The sequence below is a fragment of the Acomys russatus genome, chromosome 13, assembly GCF_903995435.1.
Source record: "Acomys russatus chromosome 13, mAcoRus1.1, whole genome shotgun sequence".
Lineage (NCBI taxonomy): Eukaryota > Metazoa > Chordata > Mammalia > Rodentia > Muridae > Acomys > Acomys russatus.
The window spans coordinates 71,744,277-71,768,703 of record NC_067149.1 but is presented as its reverse complement, the minus strand read 5'-3'; the positions used below and the strand labels follow the sequence as shown (position 1 = coordinate 71,768,703).

Below are 24,427 nucleotides of genomic sequence, written 5' to 3'. Positions count from 1 at the left end.
AGGAAAATTCATTGTGAATAAAACAAACAACAAAACATATACTTTCTGCATAAATTAGCTAGCCAAGGCTACCTTACAGATATATAGGTATATATTTTTGCATTTTTTGTGATCCCTTTTAGTGGGAAACCCACAGTAAGATCCTAAATTTGGAAAAAGTTTAAAAAATCTGTGATCATTAAATAAGCACACCATTTCTTTCCTTCAAATAATTTGGCTTTCTTTAACATGACCATACACACACACACACACACACACACACACACACACACACACACACAAACACACAAACACACACACACGCACACACGCACACAGGAGCAGCACCAATATATCTACTCAACTGCAATTTAAAAAAATTAAAGATACCATCAAAACTTGATTAAGTCAATGAATCATAGCTTTGCCTCTTTCTTAGATTTACTTAATAAATGTCCAGTGAACAGCTCTAGTTAAAAAAAACTAACAATTAATGAGTTACTGGCTAGAAAATAACTGCATAAAGAATATTTATGTAGCAGCAAAATAGTTATCATTAACATTATGATGCACCTCATATGTAATTTTCTGCAATAAGAAGGACAATAATCTGGCAAGTTACAGATTTTAAACTAAATTAAAACTTTACTTAACTGAGCAAACTGTGACTGTTTAAAAATAAATGAATTCCACTTACATAAATTATCTTTATAAACATAGACGATATAGCAAATAAAATATAAAATAAATATCAATGAAAATATTGGAATCAACTTCCATAGCTGACTTTGGAGTACAGGGAAAGATGATTTTACAACATATCTATTTTACATGGTCTTGGATCTCTTTTCTGCTATGGAGGTAAAGCCTGCTATCTGAAATACAAGTCTCATTTCAGTTTCGAGTGAACTGTTGCCACTTGATTGCAGATCATCTGTGATTCAGAGAAACCATAAATTGTTTAACAACACTGCAGTCTATGCGTCATTTAATTCTTCTGAACTCTCCTCTTGTAAAATGATGGACTGTAACCATATGTACATCTAACATCCAAGAAGAAAACACCTGCTAGATCTTAGGCAGTGTCCTCAGTGTCACTAAAACACCTTCAGCCCCAATAGGCATTCAGGAGCGATGAAGACTAGGGGTAAGGAGGCTTGGCCAGACACTGGAGAGGAGCACACTGTGCGCTGGAATGTGGCTGCTCCTCATGGAGGGCCATGTCCGGACTGAAAGTGAGAGAGAAGGCAGTTAGCAAAACCAAGCTGATAAACAACCACACTGTGATGGTCAGACAAGTTAAACACGTGAACATACATTTTGTGAATAAAATAGTTTAAATCAAAAGCATGCCAAGAAAAATGTCGTTTTTAAAGCAATGCATTAGAGAGAAAGGAATGAAAAAAAGGAAGAAAGGAGAGAGAGAGAGAGAGAGAGAGAGAGAGAGAGAGAGAGAGAGAGAGAGAGAGAGAGAAGAGAGAAGAGAGAGAGAGAGAAGGCCGAGTATTCAGTTTTGTACCTCCAACTCTTAGGTCTCTGGGTAGGCAGTAAAGTCATGTCACTGAATATCAATCTTTCCAAACAAGACGTTGGTAAAGGAGACTTCCAGTTAGCACGGCCAGGAACAGACTAGAGTGTGCATTTGCCATGTGCTTACTGTGGTTTAGACGGTACTGGCCAATGGGCTCAGACATCGGAGTTTAGAGAAGTTTGGCATTTACTAGTAGCAACTCAAGAAGATAATTTATTTGTGTGTGAAGCCTAGTTAAATATTTTCAGTATTTTGTTTTCATAAAATGTAGTGACATGGTGTGTGTTTATGTATATATACTAATTGTAAGAAACATATTCTTGACTGACAGATTAATGAATTATAACATAAACATTTAACTCATTATCACTTAGAAAATAACATAAATTCAGCTTCCATTTTGATTGCTAAATATTTTTAGAAGACTACTTCAACCTTTACCACTTAGTTAACTTTTCACTGTAAGAGAGAGCTTAACAATTATTTGTTAAGGTTTTTCAGGTGTTAAGTTGGGCATATCTTCAGGAATTTTGGTATATCTTCAAAAAGCTTTTTGCCCCTTTGTTTCTTCCAGGTAAACACGACTTAGTAGATGTAGAGGTGTGATAAGCTTTAAACATTTTTATAGATCTAAATATTATGTCCAAGGCTACAACATCATTTCCCACTACATTGTTACATATAAAATTTTTCCATAACTTAGATAAAATCAGTCTACAAAAAGTCCAAAATTTTTTAATTATATTTATTGAAACATGACATATTGTGCTCTTACCTTAGATTTCAATACTATTTTGTGGTGCTTTCCAATTTAATGCCTTGTGCATGACTTGTATAGATTGTGGATGAGACTCCAAATAAAAACTTTAATTCCAAAAAAGCTTAGTATATAGACATTGGGCATGGAGGCATACACCTACAGCTAAAGCTATCTGGGAATCTGATGCTTTCTTTGTCCTACAACTGTAGGTAAAATGACTGGTTCCTTATCTGAGATGCAGCTGTCTCCATGGTGCACAGGAAATGGGTGTTAGATCATTTGACTCAATTGTTCTCAAAGTATGTGGCCTCTGACAGTTCTTTTGTCTGTGTGAACTTGGATTTTCTCACTTACAGGAGTGGAATAACTGCTTAGCTTGAATCTTGTGACTAAGACACGTGAAGAACTTACCCTTGCCTGGTACCCAGCATGAGTACTAACATTAGTTGGATATTGCCTTTATTGTCCGGAAGACCTAATCAGTGCAGTTCTGACTCAGATCCTCCTGCAGCAGAAGCCAGTCAGAACCCAAGCTAACTTGAAGAGGAGTCCTTTCAAATCCTATATATTAATCATTGCTCTGTGTGAACTATAGTGAGAAAGAGAAGAAGACTGCTTTGGACATGCTACATCTGTCTGGATAGAAACTAGGAGCCTCAGCAATTCACTAAATTGCTTTTCTTGCAGTAAATTACCCCATGGAGACAGGAAAACACCTCAGAAGAGAAGAAACACATTTGCCTTCCTGTCTCATGGAAATTCTTAAAGCAGCAGTATTGCAACTCTGCCCAAGCAAACTGTGGTCACAAAATTAATAGTTTACTGAAGTGTTAGCACTACTGGCAGACAGAGAAGACATGCCAGGCCCTTCATCACTGAATTCCTCCAAAAGAACACAGCCAGCAGAAGCAGCTTTCCAAGACTACACATGTAGAAATGTAAGAGGTAGGGTTACAAGGCAAATGCCTGAATCCACACTTCACTCACGTTGTTAGCATTTATGGAGCATCTGTACTGCATTGACGCTACTCCAGTGCCCCAAAAGAGGGAGACTGCTTTGTAGAGCCTAAACTACGGGTTTGTACCCCAGGTTCCCAACCACTATACCATGGAATCCCTCTCAAACCAACTTGAACATTCATCCTAATATTCAGTTACTTACATAACTGAAATTATCCAGAATGGTCTACTGTCATAAATGCCATCAATACATTAATAAAGAAAATTTCTGAGGGGCTGGAGAGATGGTCCAGTAATTAAGAGCATATGTTATCCTTGCAGAGGACCTGGGTTCAATTTCTACCACCCACAGCCATCTGCAACTCCACTTCCAGGAGATCCAATGCCTTCTTCTAACCTCCCCAAGTACCAAGTGTGCATGTGGTATACATACATAATGCATGCAAAACATTTACACATAAAATAAAATAATCTTTAAAAAATATAGAGCATAGAGCATATCTGAGATAAATGTCCTCTTGCTGGGAGTGGCATGTTCAGCCTTCTAAGAGACATTAATCAGAAGATACTGTCTAGTGACGGTTTAACAATGTACTTCGGGGGCTGGAGATGCAGCTCAGTAGTAGAGGCTTTGGCCTAGCTTATGAGAGAGCGTAGGTTCAATCTATAACACTGGGGTCAGCATTCCACCAATAGGCAATAGACCACATCACAACCTTGGATGTTGTGCTTCTGTATTGGTGGCTACTCAGCTAAGGCATGACCACGTACGGTGTGCTACTCATCTCAGACACATACATGGACTTATATTTGGGCTGGTCCTTGCTTAATGCAAGCCTTTTTCTGATAGGAGAACAAGAGGTACATTAACGTATATTTATAAGCAAAGTCTAAAGCTCGTATTCTGAATCCAGAAGCTTGGTACCAGCAGAAACTAGGTGAGTGGGGATGAAGGACGCTATGGAGATAAGGAAGTTGAGATGGGATGCTACCAAGCTGTGAGGAGACACTAGGATGAGGAAACTAGTAACTGTTTTGGAGTACTTTAAACTGAAATATGAATTGTCAGCAAACTCTCCACTTCAGTGTCTAGTCTAGGGAGTTTTAAACTTGCCACTAAAACCCTTTCAGATAAAGAGAAAATAATCACTGCAAATATTCTTTGGGGAATTCAGATTTGAGCTTTTATCTTTCTTTTTCTTCCCCTCCTTTCTTTTATAGATTTTAAAGACAGGGTTATTCTCTATCAAATGCTGTCTTTGAACTCACCATATAACTCATGCTTGTCTCAAAGCATCCAGAACGCTGGGATTACAGGTATATACTACTACAAATGGCTTTCTAGACCTTTTTGATTCTGTTTCAATTGGAAAGTTTACTTGCCTAAGATGTATAATTGAAGGACAAAAAGATAAAACAAAAGTAGGTCAAAGAACTTATCGATTACAGGTTTGAGATTGGAGGCAGTGAAACACAAATACCCAAGTACTTGCTCAGAATGATGAAATGAAGCACCCTTTATTCTACCAGCTAGTGATTGATGACATAGGACTAATTACTGTGCATGCTCATAGGGAATATGGGCTGCAAGTAACAATGGTGTAGTTATGTCGCCAACTCATGAAAAAAAAAGCATGCAATAACATATAAAGATGCATAGGTAGTTATGATCTTGGGAAAGGGAGCTGACATGCAGCTGGTGGGAGAAGGAAGGACCTATAAATTTACCTGACAGTTGGGTAGTCTTGCCTCCCAGCTAGTTGTGAGCACTGTGGCGGTACGGAGGCAGCAGGCTGCTGACAATCTACAAGAAACTAATAAATTAGACATGTATACAAAGAGACACGAAGGTGTTAGCAACAGTAACTAAACCAGCTGCCCAAGATTTAGTGAGGAATTGTGCGTTGACTCAGAAATATCTAATTAAACATGGTGTGTGTGTGTGTGTGTGTGTGTGTGTGTGTGTGTGTGTTTTCCTTGACTAATGTCAATAGAAAAGACAGAATTTTTCTTATTTAAATAATTTTAGTTGCAACATTTTTTAAAGTACATTATATCCTATGGCATAATTTGGTGTTTTGATGCCTCTAAAATCAGAGTCTATTAATACAAAACACTTCAACTTCTGAACCTGAACATGGTACTGATTACTTAATTAGCACATAATGAAGTGTATTCAGGTAGTAGATTTTAAAGTCGGGGCATATAGTAATATTGTCAAACTTACAGATATTTTGAGAAAGCCAAACAGTACCTTATTTATCAACAAGATATTAAACAAGAAAATTTCTGAAAATTGACTGTATGTGTTGAAAACAATTGTTAAGAGAAATCTTAGAAGGTTTATTAAATAATAAATTTGTAGTAACCTAGACTGACAAAGGAAGCCAACTTTACTAATGGTACTCACTTCGTTTTGTTTTTATTACTTTAAAATCATATACTATAACTCAAACTAGATTAACTAAATTTCATAGCTTGCCATAATGTCAGTCATCGGCTCCAAGAAAATAGGCATCTAAACCATCAAAAAGCAGTCCTCTGTTTGGCACTGGTTTACAATATTAGAAAAATGCAAAAGGCTAGTTGGAAATGCATACATAATATTTTTGTAAAAAATCTGAAAAAAAAAAGTAAAAATGATAATTGGACTTGAAAATTATTGTTGAAGCATTATCTTTGCTAAAGAGTTTAGACATGAAAATATTAAAGCCAAGTCATCTCAAATTCTGGATTTACAAGCCTGAGTTAGGACTCTATTGACAAATTTAGACAGCCACTGAATTTTAACTGGGCGACTAGACGTGCAGGTCTTAAGCTGACCAGGCGCACACCATCCTCCTTTAATGGATGAGAAAATGATCTGGCTGTGTGCTGCAAACTTTACACTTTATATTGTCAGCAACCCTTAATCTCTGTTGAATAGCAGTCCCTAGAATCAACTGGAATATCGAAGTTCTTAATTTTCAAATCTTCTGTATGTTAGAAATAATTTCTCTGCCAATGCCGTCATGGCTTTGAAATGCATTGAAAATGATGATGATATTTAGGAAGCAGGTGGTCAAGACCACCATACACTCCCATAATAAGCTGCCTGATTTGGTAGCTCTTTATATTATGCTCGCTTTCCTTTTTAAAGATTTATTTATTTTTATTTTATGTGAATGTGTTTGCCTAGATGTGTGTATATGTATAATGTGCATGTCTTGTACCCATAGAGGCCAGAAAAGAGTGTCAGATGCCCCTGGAACTGTAGTTACAGGCAGGGGCAAACCATGTGGGTAGAAATGAATTTAGGTCTTCTTCAAAAGCAACAAATTAAGAAACCACTGAGCCGTCTCTCGAGTCCTATGTCCTCTTTTGAAAATAAATCACTTTGCTGGGCAAGATACATGTCTACTACCAGCATGTAGGAGGCAGAAGAGGGCAGATCTCTGAGTTCAAGGCCAACCTGGTCTATATAGTAACCTCCAAGCCAGCCAAGGCTATATAATGAAACTGTCTGAAAAATAATAATAAGTAAATAAGTGTAGAAATCACTTCTGGTTATTGTTAATATGTTACATTTATAAGCCTTTAACTAAGTGGTATTCCTAAAAGAGAAAGCAGATCCCAAATGTACAAAACATAATGTGTTTGTGTGAATAAAATCTTAAAAGCTACCTTGCTCTGACTCCATTGTCTCTAAAATCTCTCCTCTTGGGATCCACACACCTCTAGTTATGTCCACTTTGATCCAAACTGAACCACAATATTTTAGCAGACACTTTGCAAAATAAAGCAGGTGTGCTGGGAGATAGAAAAGGCCCTTCTCAGGCCTTGGTTTCTGATCCCCCAGCTCTGACTATGATCTTCTAGGCCAGACAGACTCCTAAGGCAACTGCAGCTGAATCTCATTATTTTTAAAGCGCACACACACAAAAAAAAGCCAACAATTTTGTGGCTTGCAGAGCATCTACAGTTGCTGCCATTTATTTACCAAGATAGTCTCAATTATTCAATAATCGAATTAGTAACTTTATGGAGACTCCTAGACAGTGGGGACAAAAATACAAAGAAGATCAAATATCTGCTTGATCGAGGAAGACATGGACATTCAGTGAGCACTTACACTAACATGCCATGGAAATGGTGGTGAGGAAGAAGATGCTACAGCATCTGGAACCCATCCATTGCTTACCATATGTCAGGCACTGAATTCTCTGGCTACTCTTAAGTTCTGTCAGCTAGCTCCAGAAAGTATCATGGTTGCACAGTAAAAGAACATCATCCTACAGTTGAGATACTGATTTGAAGAGAATCAAACACATCAAAAGCCCAAAGTAAGATGCAGCATCTAAGATCAGGGATAATGTTTTTGTGTTGTTGGTTTTGAATTGGTGGTTGGCTGGTTGGTTTAGTGGCTGGAAACAACAGACCTCCCTGCCATAGGGGAAGATGGCTTACAATTCAGCTCCCTTTGACTTTCTACTATTTTTAACCTTTTGATGCAATTTAGAAATTCATCAATTTCCTAACAACCAGCGCCTTGGGGAGTGCAGAAGCCCAGGGATGGCTGCGTGGGATAGGTGAGAGTACCCTGAGTGGAGTGAGTTGGGACTTTAAGTTTTGGCTCTTCCATCACACCATGTGACTGTAGTGGCTGTGATTTGGAATTATATAAGTAAAATCTGAGCTGCAGGGTACCCAGCCTGCCAGGATGTGGCTCTAGGCGAAGTTGCCTTCATTACCAGGTACTCTGAGACAAGTCTCCTAGAGCATGGTTTGTTATAGCGTGCTTTCAAAGCAGAAGATCTAATGCAGCCCTGGCTCTTCATGAAAATGTATCTTCCGTACATGTCCCCTTCTTTCATCACCTGGAGCTATATCCAGTACTGCTCAAGTTTCCATGATAACAGTGTTTTCTGACTTTCCTTAATATCAAATAATCCAAGCTCTTTCTATGAGACATGGTGGCAACTTTTCTCATTCTGCTCTCATGTTCCTTCCTCACCCTGCTCTGGAGGACATGGTTTAGTATGGGGACATCTTTTGACCCCAGGTTGTTTGAAAATGAAATCATATGTAGTCAGGTATCACCACAGAAAAGTAGCACAGCAGATCTGTCCCATCAGATTAATCAAAAGTTTATGAAAATAATAAAATCTGTATGACATTTAAAGCAAACACATTCTACTGCTATTTCATGCCAATCTATTTGTTTGTTTGTTTGTTTGTTTATAGGCAATTTTGTTTGTTTGTTTGTTTATAGATGGTGCTAATATGTCATGTTTTTCTATCCTGTACTTATGGATATAGTTTATAATGCCAATGATATGTTGTTAAATTTGTTTATATACTTCTATGTTGATTATAAATATTACTGTTACATATGTTTATAATTCCAATGAAATGGTTTATGCAATGTATTTGTGGTTAGTTGGAACTAGGGCTTTGTGCATGCATTCTACCATTAAGCTACAACTCTGGCTCCTACTTTTTAACATTTTGTATAAATTCCTAATGCATTCCACCTTTTCCTGCTTGATGCATCTTTTGGATTCTGTGTTAGCCCCTCTCCTATTTTTATATATCAAGACAAAAATGCAGCAATTTGATGTCTTCACTTCATATTGGCAACAATAGAGCTAGGTAAAGACACATTTCATAAATTTTGATGGATGATTTTGACCCTTTTAAACTAGTTATGAATACAAAAAATTGTATGACTAATTCTCTTATTTGCCTTAAATTTTTTTAAACAGCTGTTTGTCAAGATTCAGACATACCACTTACTCTGGTTCAATGCATGGAAATGAAGCTTAGTCCAGCAGAAGTTATTCTTAATCAACTGGCTTTTAGCAGTCACCACTGTATGCTGAGCAGAGAAACCCATACATTTCCTGAAATTTGCGAACAATTAGACTCAAGTTTGTAGATGAAGTTTAGAAAAACTTGCTTCCTCTGTATAAAAACTGCATTTCCAAATTCTCTCTGACACATTTAGGTGTCTATCCTATTGCTTTGGGCATCTCTTCATTTATACTGCAAATGTCAGTGACTTTTTAGACTCTTTCATTCAGCAATGAAAACTAAAAGGGAAATGATTTGCTCTGTGGCCTGACTGGCCTCAAATTCATGATCTATCTTCTCAGCCTCCTGAGTGCTGGGATTATCACTATTGACTCTACATCTAGCTTATCCTTTCATATTTTGAAAATAGAAACTCATGTTCTCAAAATGAGGCATGAGGAAAAATGGGCAAAAGAAATGGAAGTTCATTATACAACGAGCATACATGCATTTTGATAAGATATTTGGTTATTATCTTTGTTAAGTTGGTAGACTATTTTAGGACTATTTTATTATAGAATGGCATTGTTGCAATTTTCAAATAGATATAACTTTGGTCCAAAAATAATATGAACCTTCAGTGAATAGTCAATATTCAATAACAGATGCCTAAATAACAGCATAAAACCAAGATTAGTTATCTGTGAGAGTTAGATAAAAAGTTGACAGAGTTATGTGCTATTTTGATACTATGCAGTCAATGATGAAAGCATGGAGACAACCTATCTCATGTCCTTATAGAAAGGAAAACAGAGCCTTTGATGTGTGCTCTACGGTGTTCCTCTTTCCTTTTTCTCCAAACCTAGACCTGATCTTGACAAACAGAAAGGAAAGAAACACACAGAATGAAAGTCAAAAAATAAGAAAGACAAAACATATTGGTGACTTGTAATGTTTAGAAAGTGCTCTATAGACACAAACAAAAACAAAACACCTTTCATACAAGGCTTTCTGATCCTTATAAAAAGTCAATCAAATAGATTTTAAATAAGATTTTACTTTGATACCTGACCCCAATGTTGGTCTGAAGCTGGTATGTTCCTGCCTCTGCCTCCCCAGTGATATGATTACAAGTATGCACCACCCCATACTCAGATAGATTTAATTTTATTTAGAATAAGAAAATGAAGCTGGGAAATACATAGGAGTTTGTGCCTGGTCACTTTCTATGTGACTTTTATAAAGCACGGAAGGGGTTTGGTTTGGTTTGGTTTGGTTTGGTTTTTAGTGCTCAGAGAATTAACTATCAAAAAGTTAAGTGACTTCCTTAGAGCCTGCTAGAGTTTCTGTTGCTATGACAAAAGACAATGACCAAAAGCATCTTGAGGAGGAAAGGTTTATTTTATCTTACACCTTGTGATTACAGGAGCCAATGCAGAAGCCACGCAGGAGTGGCTTACTGGCTTGCTCTCCATGGCTTGTTTATTCAGCCTGTTTTCCTATACAATTCCAGGACTATCTCCCCAAAGGGTGGCATCACACAGCATGGGGGAGGCCCTCCAATATACATCACGGATCAAGAAAATATCACAAAGGCTTGTCTACAGCTCAAGCTGTTGCTAGCAATTTCTCTATTAAGATTCTCCCTTCCCAAATGACTGTAACCTGTGTCAAGTTGACATAAAACTAGTCAGCACAGGGCCCAAGTAAAGTGACAGAGTTAGAGCTTATGCCCAAGCTCATAACTGTTTTATACATGCCTTTTCTATATAATGCCCATGCAGCCTGATATGGCCTGAATTGTGTCCTCCTAAAGTTAAATCCTGAACCCAGCACCTCTGAGTAGGGTTGTATTTGATGATACCTTCAGAGGGATGATTAGGTTAAGATGGTGCTATTGAGTTTGGCCCAACGCCTCTCTGATGTATATCTTTGTGCTGGAAAGAGATCAGAGAGACAAAAGAATGTATATAACTCGAGGAATGACCAAACGAGAATACAGCAAGAGTGTGGCTATCTGCAAAACAGGGAAGAAGGCAAGCAGACCCCTATAGGCACCTTTACCTTGAATTTGACGTTTTGTTGGTTTTTGTTTGTTTGCTTGCTTGTTTTGTTTTGGTAGCATGAAAAAAATAAATAGAATTTGTTTTTAAATTGTTTTGTCTGTGGTATCTTGTAACCACAGGGGAAAAAAGAACAAACCTAAAACAGTGCCTTTGATGGGTGTTCTAAAATAGATGAAATGGGAACACCTACTTCCAAGAGTACTTCTTCAGTCCATAAGACCCCAAACATCTAAATACTCTAAAGTTTCTCCATGTTAAAGTTGTTCAAGGATAGAAGTAAATAAATATATTTTAAGCCAAGAAAACTCAAATCCCAACAATATATATAAAAGGACATAACAAATTATAAATGAAAATCTGCACTCATATTTTATATATATAATTAATATATATATAGAATCAATGTTATTGGAGACAACTAAACTTATGACAGAATGTAAAATCTGGGTAATTACATTATTAAAAAAGATATAATCTTCTATACACTGTACATGGAGATAAGAAAACTGAATCACTACAACCACTGCTTTCAAACATAGGAGTTTGGTGTTTATGATAATAACACAAAAGCACGGTCCATGTGATCAATACAGACACTCTACTGGACACACTTAGGTCCTCAGGGAGGGTCACGCAGACCTACCATGATAGGTGACGTGCATGCTACAAGGCATGTCCTGCCTCTGTCCAGGGAAGCTCATGCCACTATTCCCCGCAGACTGTTTATATTGTCTTCTCTGTCTTGTCCTGCTCCTTTTTAGCCTGGTGTTCAGAGTCTATCAGAAAGACCTAAGCATTTGTTGTGGTTTGAGTGACAAAGCCCCCATAAGAAAAATATTTATTCACTTGGTGCTGCATTTTTGGTGCTGTTTGGGGAGTTATGGAAGCTTTAGGAAGAACATTGCTGTGGGCAGGCTTTGAGACTTTACAGCCTAGTGCAACTTCCTGTTGACTCTCTGCTTCCTCTGTTCTATGGAAATGTGGTCAGCAAACGTTCTGATCCATGCCTTTCTTATCATCATAAACTCTCCCTTTCGAATTGTGAACCAAAATAAACTCTTCTGTAAGTTGCTTTTGGTCATGGAATTGTATCACAGCAACATAAAAGTAACTAATACAGTATGCATTTATCTCTGGTGTGCCAAAGGTTGAACCTGGTCCTCAAACACGGTCCGCCTGAACTCTACCCCTGAGCCATACACTTAAAGAGAGATTGTGTTAGGCTCCCTAGCCTGTGGACCAGTAGATAAGTAATCTGACGATTCTGAGCATCACATTTTAAACCTTACTTACTCAATAAGTGGGGACATTAAACAATAATCTTGCAGAATTCCCATGAAGGTCAGATGAGAGGATGTTTGTGGAAACATGCAGCACAAAGCCCATTGATTAGACAACAGGTCTGGTTAGGGCTGATGTTTTCCACTTCAAGAAATAAGTAAAGGAACTAAGTTCCATAAAGCAAGAATGGTCGAAATAAACAATGAAACAGAATCTATTTATGTTCATCTGAAATGTCCCATCTCTCTCAGACTATTCATAACCATCTGCTCTTGAACAGCATTTCTCAGAAGAAAATGTCTAACTTCCTTAAGCTCCATATGCACTCAACTCTGTCAGCCTTTGTTGGCAACGTTCCTTGCAGAATGTCTAATTAAGGCTACTTATTTCCCCCACAGCAGTTTGCATAGGGAATTTTCAACATGATGCAAAATATTTGCTAATGTACTGACTCCACTTCCCTTAAAAAAATCAGTGATTTTTTTCTTTATGAGTACTTTGTAAATGTTTGACAAATCTATTTGAGAAAGGAAGTGTTTGTGAACCAAAGAGTCCTGCCATCAAAATATGTTTCTAACAAAAGGAATGAGAAAGAGGGAATGCTATCTTATAAAGATTTCAGAGTTTTTTTTTCTAGTTTCCTCTAAGGTTTTTTTTTCCTTTTTTATTATTAATTTATTCATATTACATCTCAGTTGTTAGCCCATCCCTTGTATCAAGATTTCAGAGTTAATGTAATAATATTAATTTTTCTTTTGATAGAGGCTTTAAATCAGGAAAATAATTTTTAAATTATCATTTAAGATATAACAGTAACAACAATATAAATTATTCCTCACTAAATCTATGAAGTTATTAATAGTATATTTATGAGCTAACAGAAAGAAGTACCAAGTATACTTCTTATGTAGTCCTAAGGACTCACAAGCACATCAACTGTAAAAGCAGGAAAAACTTAAGACAGAAACATTATAGAAAGAAAAATAAGAGGACATGATAGAAACACATAAATACTAATTATAGTAAGGAAAATATTTTCAAAAACCCATTAATTAGTTAATTATGCATTGACACTAATAAAATAGAAAGCTGTGACCAACACTTGATTGACCACAATTCAACATTCACTTATAATCAAACACATAGAGTTGGCTATCTCATCCTTTTTTTGCCAATTGTATAACATGTCCTACAAACACTTTATTTTCTCTAAAAGTAACCACCAATAAAATGATAGCATAATTCCCAGCTTCTCTGGGGTATAATATGCTAATTTACTGCACCAGACATTCAGTGTTCGACACAGCGAACTCCATTATATCTTCATATCCTTGGTAGTATGAAACAGTTGTTATGCATTAAAAATCTTCAGAGGATAAAACTGTTGAAATTTCAAAAAAAAAAAAAAAACTAATATAATTCAGGCCAAAAATAACAAACATTTGAAAAGCATCTGGTTCTCCCCTCCCTAAATGACAACAGCATGCAAGTTTATTGCACTCTGATAAGTATTAAAGCAAGCAGAGAATAATTTTTTTCTGTTTACAAATTAAACAAGAACTTTCATGTGACTTGCCGTATGCTTTCATGATATCATATTGCTACTCAATAAAACAAAACAATGTTTGTAGAAAAATCCATTTTATGCAAATCTTACAAAGAGAAATATATAAACTGTCTGCACACTTTTGCTTCTGGACAATCTAGGAATAAATCATGAGCATGACAGAAATAGATGATAAAGGGAGAGAGAGTAATTATTTACAGTGGCACCAAGAGGCAAAAGTACACTATGTTGCCAGATTCTCGTATCAATTAAACACCTTTTCAAACATGACCCTTTACTTAGACTTAACCTTCTCAAGAGCAATGCAAGCCGACACTGTTAACTCAAGATAATAAGGCAGTTAATCCTTGGTAAGCAAAGTTAATTAGCCGGTATCAAATGCAGATCATCATTTCATGGCCTAATTCATCATCAAAGACACAGAGAGAAATACACTAAACAAATTATACTCAAGGATTCACTAAAAAGTTAAGTTATAAAGATAGATCTCAGACAAGAAAAATCCATGAGGTACAACTCAACAAAATGTGTTTGATTTTTTTATTTAATAATTCTTGTTTTTTAATCATTGTGGAAAAATCACACTGGAGAACGTTTTGAGAAGTTTGGACATCCTCTTCTGCAAATCAATGTATTCAAAATTAAGATTTTCCCAATATCAGATGCTTCTTGGTTTGGTTTGTTGTGATGTTCTTTTGTTTTGTTCTGTGGGTTTTTTTTTTTTTCATATATTAAGAAAGGAGTTCTTGTAATGTGTAATACACATTATCACGTAATCAATAATACAAACTAAATTAAGTGTTTCCAATTGTCCTAAGACTTAAATTAAAACAGAATTTACAGGAAAAGCAATTATGTTTAAATAGTATTTTTTAAAATCCAATTTTACAGAAGGTACTTACATATTTTAAAAAGGGATTGACAATGATAAGCTCCTTGATGCAAAAGTACTTGATTTATGAGAATTTAGTTCAGGCAAGGCTAGTCAGGAATAAATCTGTTAAGGAAAATATGGTTCACCTATGTGTTTATAACCAACTTACCTCTTTTTGCTTTTCATGTCAAGTAGTGCATAAAAAGAGAAAAAAATTACGTTTAACTGATTCTAATGTCATCATGTATGGCTTATTCATAAATACTACTCAGAATAAAGGACTTTACCATTTTTCAAGGTATTCTATGAATGTAGGTTTTTCAAAGTATCCTATGAATGAAAGTTTAAAAAAAAAAAACAGACTGCTTGGACAGTCAAAGACAACTATTCAAGATGGCCCAAACAACATACTGACTGGGATACCGGTGCCGTGATTGTGGGTAACACAGGACCAGAAGTGGACACCTGTTCCTCTATAAAGATGACCTAAACAACGGACTGACTGGGATACTGGTGCCGTGGTCGTGGGTAACACAGGACCAGAAGTTGACACCTGTTACTATGTCTAACTTCAGTCTTGATGACTGAACTTATCAGAGACTGGGTTTATATCAGCAGTAACACATAATCTTAAATACAATTAAAAAGTAGGGATCTGTTTAGAATTTTAAAACTGGAAAATGGTGAGCAATAGAATAGCAAACAAGTACTTAGCATGAGAAAAACATACCCTTTTCAACTAAAAAAAAAAAAAAAAAAAAAAAACCAAAAAACAAAAAGCCAAAAAAAAGCTAAGAAAATTCCTTCAATTTTTACATTCACTAAAAATAAATTTGGCTAAAAGTGGCAGTCTTTTTTCTAGGTCACTATTCTACAAAGTATATGTTTATACTTTACATAATACTTAAATGGAAATTTTAAATTACTGTTTAAGAGTAACAGAGAATCTAGCCCATTTTAAAAAAAATTTGCTAACTGATGTGATCACATGAAGACAATTCTATAGGCAACCCACAAGAAGGAGATCTGATTTGTGGACTGCTTTACTGAAGTAACATAAAAATCTAAATTCAAAAACTAAATAAGAAAATTTCTGGACCCCAGTAATGACTAATGCCAAGACAGTTGACTTTTATAGATGCTTTTCACAAAACTGTTACATTAGAAATCCTAAGTATGTATCGCTGACCTTATTTTGGCTACAAAGTAATTACTAAAAAGCAACGAGTCACATGACTATACAATGAGTCACATGACTATACGAGTCACATGACTATACAATGAGTCACATGACTATACAATGAGTCACATGACTATGCGAGTCACATGACTATGCGAGTCACATGACTATGCGAGCCACATGACTATACAATGAGTCACGTGACTATACAATGAGTCACATGACTATACAGCGAGTCACATGACTATGCGAGTCACATGACTATGCGAGTCACATGACTATGCGAGTCACATGACTATACAATGAGTCACATGACTACACAACGAGTCACATGACTATACAGCGAGTCACATGACTATACAGCGAGTCACATGACTATGCGAGTCACATGACTATACAATGAGTCACATGACTATACAGCGAGTCACATGACTATATGAGTCATATGACTATACAATATCTTTATGACTTTGCACCTCTGTGGGGGTGAGAGGGTAGTTTCTCCTCTCACAGAATCTGAGGCTTATTGGTTTGGCTGAGCCGGTGAACCAGTTACTACCAAGGCTCCATCTCCCTGTGTCGATCCTTCTCCCCTCCCAAGGCTGAGATTAAAGGCTTACATGACCAAACCCTGTTTTAGGGACCAAAATCCAGACCCTCATACTTGAATGGCAGATACTTCACCAACTGAGCAATTTCCCAAGCCCAACTTTAAACCTTTTAATCCATCAAAGAAAGGAGTGAAATCAACCATCTGAGTTTGCTTTTCTTCTACATTTCATACCTTTTAGACATAGTACGTTAAGCCACAAAAATCTAAACAAGAGCAATAGATTATTAAAGAGATAGTGTGTGGAAGGGAACATAGTTATGCTAAAGGAATCCCACAGGGCTTCAGGGGTGCTACAAAGTCATTCAATGACTATAACATACTATGAACCCTTTGTAGCCAATTAACCCTATGAGTTGAAATCATCAGTCACCTGAACTCGTCTAGATAAAAATGCTATGTAACCATATTTTCACTATATTGTTGAGAGCCAAAGAATAGAAAGTAGCCATAGCAAGCCTTGTGTGGGCATCACAGTCATACACAATTTGCACCATGTTCACAGAAGAGCTCAAGCTGTTCCTGGAGCCCCTACCAGCTTACTCTGAACTCAGAAGGGATCTTAAGTCTAGAATTACTATGTAGAAAAGTCTATTCTGCACTATAATATGGTCCATAAAATTTTGTGTACCTGCTATGTTCATAAATACTAAAAAGCATTAATGAATTAGATTAAGTCTTTGCATACAATTTAAAATGTACTTATAGTTTAAGTAATAAGTGTCCTGAGAAAATCAAAATCTAACACACTGTAAGAATTCATAGTGAATCCAGGAACTCTGCTTTTTTTTGCCTATATATTTAGTTCATAAAACTAGTTAATTTTTTGAAACAAAGACTTGCTATATAACCTAGGCTGAACTCTAACTCAGTATGTCTAGGCTGGCCTTGAACTTGAATCCTCTTGCCTGTTCCCGCAACATTTAGAAACTTGACCACAAATGCTATTTCTAGCTTGTTTAACCGTTTTCCCCAATTGTATTTGGTCCCCCACAAAGGTATTATTATTCATCCCAAATCAGCCAGAAAAAAAACCTTAATAGAATGAATAATGCCCCATTTCTCTTAAGGAGGGGTTAGGTAGGTTTTTGGTTGCTTTCTTGGGCTATAATGTTTATTTTCATTAGGAATTGGTTATAAGTTACTATTGGTCGATTTTAGAGAGAGGCTAAACTCAGGGATGTCTCCAATTTCCTATATATTTCTTTCTTAGGTTTGGAGATAGAGCTGAAAAGAAAAAAGGGGAAATATAGAAATATATAGGAATGATAGGACAAAAAGTAGATTATTGAATCTACTCCTCAATTTAAGGCTTTATTTGTTACTCACAAGGTTATTTTTAAATCATTAGTATAGAATTTTGTATATTGGTGCAAAGTAAGCTTAATTTTGATGCATTGCTATAGAATTCAAAATTAAGATTATTCAAACATATTGTACGTATTTCTACTCTAATGCAAGGTTTTGTACCCACACAACTCAATATAATACAAGGTTTACTTCTAATACTTTGAAAGTGCTATTGTAGTCTGTTTAGGATAAGTAAGTAATACAAGCTAATTGTTAGTTGATCAAATCATGGTCATGTCAATTACTAGTCTGTTTTTATCATAAGATTATATATCCTAGGTTTAACAGATAGGTATAATTTAATAGAAATATAAGGTATAATAGTTAGATAAGGTCTTCAAAAACCTCAGAGACCTACAAAATATGGCATTTAAAGATGTTTTTACTATTTTAAAGATTCATTGACAATAAGACAGGTTAACTCCTGGCAACACCCAGCCTACCTCAGAGAAGACAATGAGCATCAGAGAACTTCCTTATGAAGATGGCTTTAAATGTGGCAAAACAGCCACAGGGCAAAATGTTCTAGTTTCTACAACAGACAGAATTCTGCCTAAAAATGGGCAAGGTTGGATGCAGGCAGAGTCAACAGCCAAACTCTGCCAAGACACAGTCCTCAATAGCTCCTGCCTCACAAATATGTCTGTCAGATATATTGAGCCAGAAGGCTGAAAATGGTGCTCCAATGTTATAGAGAGTTTTGGGTGACTATTCAGGTAGCAAACTCTCTCTGTCATCTTCTCATTTGGAAAGCTACTAACTTGTACTCCCAGTATACTCAGGTAACCAATTTTATTCCTTCTTAAGTCTTTGATGGGGTTGAAAACCAGATAGTTTAGTTTTACAATTAAGCTTAGTTGTTTAGGGAGTAAGATGTTTCTCGGTCTAGATACATGTTTTAAGTTGATACAGATGAGATATGATAGATATTGATTTACATTCATAATTTTAGGCTAACCAAGATAGGAAAGATGTTTTCTTCAAGGTTGCCAAATAGAAATAGCCAAAACACTATGAATATAACACTAATATAATTCCTGATTGTTTCATAGCTCTTCTTGCTGTATGTAGTTTATTTTATATGTGTGTAATAATATAAATGTATATACAAAAATAAAAAATAAAAACAAAAAGAAAAAATTAGTTTATGTTATATATTAGGAAATGGATGTTTTTCTTTTTCTATTAAAATAATCCCTTTTCTTGGAAAATATGCTACAAAGTACTGAAATAGTGTACATATCTTTTTAGAAACATGATACAGCTTAATAGGTAGAAAGTTTGTCCAGCTTATGAAAAGTCTTAGTGTTGATCTCCAGTGCAGTGTAAGCCCAGTATGGTGGCATACACCTGTAATTTTATAACTAAGGTGTTGGAGAAAGAAGAACTAAAAGTTAACAATCATTCTTCTTGACTTTGTAATGATTTTGAGGCTAATCTGGGCTATGTAAGACCCAAAAGAAAAGATAAGAGGAAAAAAGAAAGGAAAAACATAGCATTTTTACAAGGATTCTCCAAATTGAATATGGAGAAAATAACATAAATTCACATAATGACAGCCTCAGCATGGTAGAATCCTCTTAATGATTTTTTCATTGTGAATCTCTTTTATGTATGTGGGCCTAGATAGACCCATAACCTAGATAGACCAATAACAATTGGTTATTCTAGAGACTGGCTTCCTTTTGGTATCAACTATGGCTTTCTCTTACTATATTTCCTCAGATAGGAAAAGACCCTTTGCAAGGTACAGTTTGGACATAACATCTTAGGTAAAAGCATAAAACATATAAAGGTTTGTTTCAATAAATAGTTGGCATGAGAATAAATAGCAGACTACAATGATGACCATCAGACCAAACTAATACTACATAATACTGTTATCGCATGGAAGACACTGATGGCCATTCCCCTACAGAGTATAATAGGGAATGGTACAACTGCCCGCAGAACTCTTCTTTGCATGCAGGCCTTTGGACTGAAAATGATACCAAGGGCAAATCATTGTATCATTGTATCAATTGTATCAATTCTCTAGCACAAAACAGAGTAAAGGGCAGCAATTAACTACACTCTGGCATAAAGACTGTTCTTTTCCTTAAAGTAATGAGCACAACTAGGAAAAAAGGCTGTAGTATAAAATGTTTCCATGTCCGTTTGAACTAGTTTATTATTACTAGATGGAGGTGGTCATTTTAGTGAGTCTAAAAGAGAATCTATAACCTGGAATAAAGTATAGAGGTGTCCCTTTGGGGCTTTGTGTCTCCTAGTTGATTTTTTTTTTTTTTTTTTTTAGGGTTTTTATTTTTGTTGTTGTTGGTTTCATTTTTGTTTTTGTTTTCTTTTTTGTTTTTTGTTTTGTTTGTTTGTTTTGGTTTTTGGTTTTTGTTTGTTTGTTGGTGAATCGGAAAGGGGAGACTACAGGAGGCATTTCCTGAGATTTCCTGAACCTTACATATGTCATCGCGTATCTATTCTTGCTTATCGCCTCTCTAGACAGCCTCATTCTAGGGGACTTGATTTTCAACACCGTGTGGGTGGCCTTCGCTGAATATAAGTACACCCTAAACATGTTTGCTCTCTAAATTTGCAACAATTAATTATACTAAATGAATTTTCTTTCATTTTTAGTGGAAATTTTTCATCTTTTTAAAAGATTATAGATTTTTAAGGAGTTAAAAAAAGAAAATTTCAATTTCTATGAGTTTACTAAAATTTTAATACAATTTTAAGTTTTAAACTTTAAGTTTTAAATTCTATGGTAATACTAAATAACATAGACTAAAAAGAATAATCTAATGTTCTGTGCACACTCCTGATGTGCACTTAATTATCATATTGGACTCTCCAGTAATTAAGGAATTATATCCTTCTATCATATTTCATTTCACTTATAAAGCTCAGGTTCTGAACATGGAGTATTTAAGAAAATGCAAGCTTTATAAGTGAAATGAAATATGATAGAAGGATATAATTCTTTAATTACTGGAGAAAACAAAAATAAAACAAAATATCAAGAGTGATAGAAGCGTGGTCATCAGATGTTCAGTCATTGCCTTATTTGTCAACTGGATCCACTTTATAGTAAGGAATGCTGTATTCAGTATTGCCTGTATCTTCTCTTTCATTCTGGGAAGAAGCAACACACTAAAAACTCACTTTAAAAGAGCTTGGTATACTCTCAGTCTATATATAGTGTTATTAAATGCTGCCATTCAAAAATGGCAAGATGTACCTTGAACATTTTCAAGGTGCTCACTGCCTAGAATAAGAAATACAGTCTTTCCACAACTTGATGGTTATACCCCCTTAAAAAAAACTATTTTATTATTCTAAAAATCATTAAAGAATACATCTTTTTAACATTTATGTAAACATCAAGAATTAAGTTCCTATAATGCAAATCAGATTTTGTATCGAAAAGAGGTAGAAATAGTTTTGCAAACATTTAGTGTATGTAGAAGATCAATACTATGTCAGAGAAAAATGAATAATAAATATGCAGGAGCAAATAACTGATCCAATAGTTCAATTTAAAAGAAAAACTATGTACCATCTTAAATCTTATTTTAAAAATTAAAAATCAGTTGTCAAAAGTTACAATTAGCTGGGCTTGGTATTCCCAGCACTCTGATTTTAAACTAGCCTGGTATACATAGTGTGTTATGCCAGAAAAACATTTAAAAGGCTGGTAAGACACTGCCCACCTGTAACCTCAGTGCTAGTAATAAAAACTACTGGAAGCAAGGCCTCAAACTGCATGCAGTGCTACTGGAGAGTTGGCACGTGGCTGTTTCAAATAAAGATGTGCTCGACCAGCAGACACAGCATTTCAAAGACTGAGAAACAGAAACAGCAGAATCTCCTATTGAAATGCTATTATGAATATAGTAAATAAAATATACTGTTAAAGTTAAGGTGAGCTACTTTTTAAATGTGCATAGTACAGAAGTTAAAAGTATATGTGCTTCTAATTTTAATAGCTCCAGTCTAAAGGTCACAATGTCTGACAGCTATAATTTTTGTCATCTAGGAAAAAATACTCCAATTTTACACAGGGAAATATTTCAAGCTTTCTTCAAGATTTTTTCTCCATTGGATAGTTTCCTATGACTAAAAATAAAGAAAAAGATGAGTTGGTGTGAAAGATGAATATATAATATGAAAAACAACATGCACAGCTGTGTTTATGGTTGTACCAGCACTCTCGATCTTTGTATTTATATCTGTAGATATTTGTATGTAATTGATGCACATGTATAGAACGCCTCTGGAAGATACAAAAGTTGGGTGGGCACAGTTATGGCAGAAGTCTATTTTCTATCTAGAGAAACAAAATTGAAAAATTGCTAAGAGCTTTCACTGCATCATCTATTTTTAGCCACATCCGAAATACATTGTAATATATATCAGAAGAACTAAACGTATAGGTAACAAACTTAAGATGTTGCACACTATTTATAGGCATATTACTCAACACAGTGAGGACCTGTTGGGTGACTGATGCTGTGGTCCAGGTACTTAAGTGATCCCGTAAGCCAAAGACCAAAGAGGTTGAAATCCTAAAGCAATTTACAAGACGAACCAGGCACTGAACTCTAAGGACTCCGTCTACTATGGGCACAAAGGACCAAGCTCCTGGTTCTCCCCAGGGGAGATGATATCAGAAAAGACTTGACAATGTTTACACTTATGTACATGATGGTAAATCGGAAACATACTATGCACATAGCTTACACCCTCTACAAGAAAATAAAGGATAGAAATCTTAGAATTCCAAAATATGCTTTATTTGTTGTATATGTGTGTGGTATTCATCTGTGTGTATAGGGTATTCTCACCAGTGTACATTTGTACAGAGGTTAACACGGGGTGTGTGTCTTCCTTAATCAGATTTCACACTTTAGGGGAAAAGGTGGATGCAGGCTCTCTCATTGAATCTGGGGCTCTCCCTTTTGGCTCGGCTGGCTGGCCTGTCTCTGACTTCAGCATAGCACTGAGGTTACAGGTGGGCAGTATGCTACCAGCCTTTTAAATGTGCTCTGGGCTTCCCAACTCAGGTCCTCGTGCCTAACCTGCAAGCACTTTGCCCACTGAGCATCTCCCAGCCCCGAAGTATGAAAACATTTTTATGAAGCAAATTGTTAACAGCAGTAGGCTAAATCTGAAAATATCTGATATTCTTCTAAATATGTAAAATATAGAAGTACCTAGAAGCTGGGCAGTTATGACACATGCCTTTAATACCAGGGAGGCAGAGATCTCTGAGTTTGAGGCCAGTCTGGTCTACAGACTGAGTTCTAGGACAGCCAACACTACACAGATAGACCCTTATGTAACCTGTCTTGAAAAACCAAAAGAAAAAAAAAGTAAATAGAAAAAACAAGTGACTGTATTTTTCAGTATTCAATTAGTTGTGTGTCATTAAAATGAGAAAGGATCCATCTGGTAGCCACCTTACTTAATATTGTATATCCCAATTCAAGATCATTCTATGCTAAAAGACTTCCTGTAGAAGTAAATTTCCCAAAGAAATACAAGAGAAAAAGACACTTGAAAGTAGTATACTCTCCTGCAATGATATTTCTCATTATTAGCCCCAAAGTGGAAGAAAATATGATATGCAACCTTCATGCTTCAGATCTGAAGTGATTTTGTGTCATGTTGGGACAAGACAGAAAGAAACAGGTTTTTCAAAACATGGCTGCTAAATTTTTGTTGTTTTTGTCCGACACTACTGTTTTTAATATAATTGTGCTTTTGTTGTTATATATTTTGAGACAAGGCTTTTTATGTAATCCAGGCTAGCCTTGAGTCCAACATCATCAGGCTGCTTCAGTTCCCAAATGAGATTTCTTTTTCTTTTCCTTTTTCTTTTTCTTTTTCTTTCTCTCTGTTTTTTGGGCGTGGGGGAGGAAAGCCTCTATTCTGAGAATTGTTCAGAGCAGAGTTGGTCTTACTGCTACACTTATCAATTCACAGGGCCTCGCAGCTGGGCAGAGACTCTGCTTGATAGGGAGCAGGGTCTAAAGCCCCAGTTGTTGTTGTTGTTGTTGTTGTTAATTATATTGTTATTGTTTTTTATTATTTTATTTACATTATATCTGTTCCCACCTACCCTCCCTCTTCTACCCTATTTCCCTCCCCTAGACCTCTGACCTCCTCCCTCACCGTCTGACCACAGTCTATCCAGTCTCATCTGGACCGCCTGCATCCCCTTCCTGTGTGTTGCCAAAGAGTCTCTATGCCAAGGGGCAGTGATCAAACTGTGGACACCAGCATTCATGGCAGAGGCAGTGCCCTGCTCTCCCCTTCTCCATGTGGCAAGTGAGCTACCCATCAGCCACATCTGAACCATGAGCTGCCCATCAGCCACATCTGAACCATGAGCTGCCCATCGGCTACGTCTGAACCATGAGCTGCCCATCAGCTACGTCTGAACCATAAGCTGCCCCTCAGCCACATCTGAACCATGAGCTGCCCCTCAGCCACATCTG

At 36.1% G+C, this 24,427-nt stretch overlaps 1 protein-coding gene across 6 annotated transcripts in view; it reads right to left on the bottom strand.

Moving 5' to 3' along the window:
• Positions 1-978: 978 nt before the first annotated feature.
• Bicd1 (BICD cargo adaptor 1) overlaps positions 979-24,427 on the bottom strand; it is a 121,917-nt gene continuing 98,468 nt past the window's right edge. For 3 of the 6 annotated variants that reach the window (XM_051155632.1, XM_051155634.1, XM_051155636.1), the window contains 2 exons: positions 4,959-5,034; positions 979-1,208 (listed from right to left, as the gene is read on the bottom strand). In XM_051155632.1, the coding sequence (XP_051011589.1) occupies positions 1,121-1,208; positions 4,959-5,034 (164 nt within the window). In that variant the 3' untranslated portion in view covers positions 979-1,120. Of the gene's footprint in view, positions 1,209-4,958; positions 5,045-24,427 lie in introns of all 6 variants that reach the window. The other 3 variants (XM_051155633.1, XM_051155638.1, XM_051155635.1) reach the window with 2 other exon arrangements.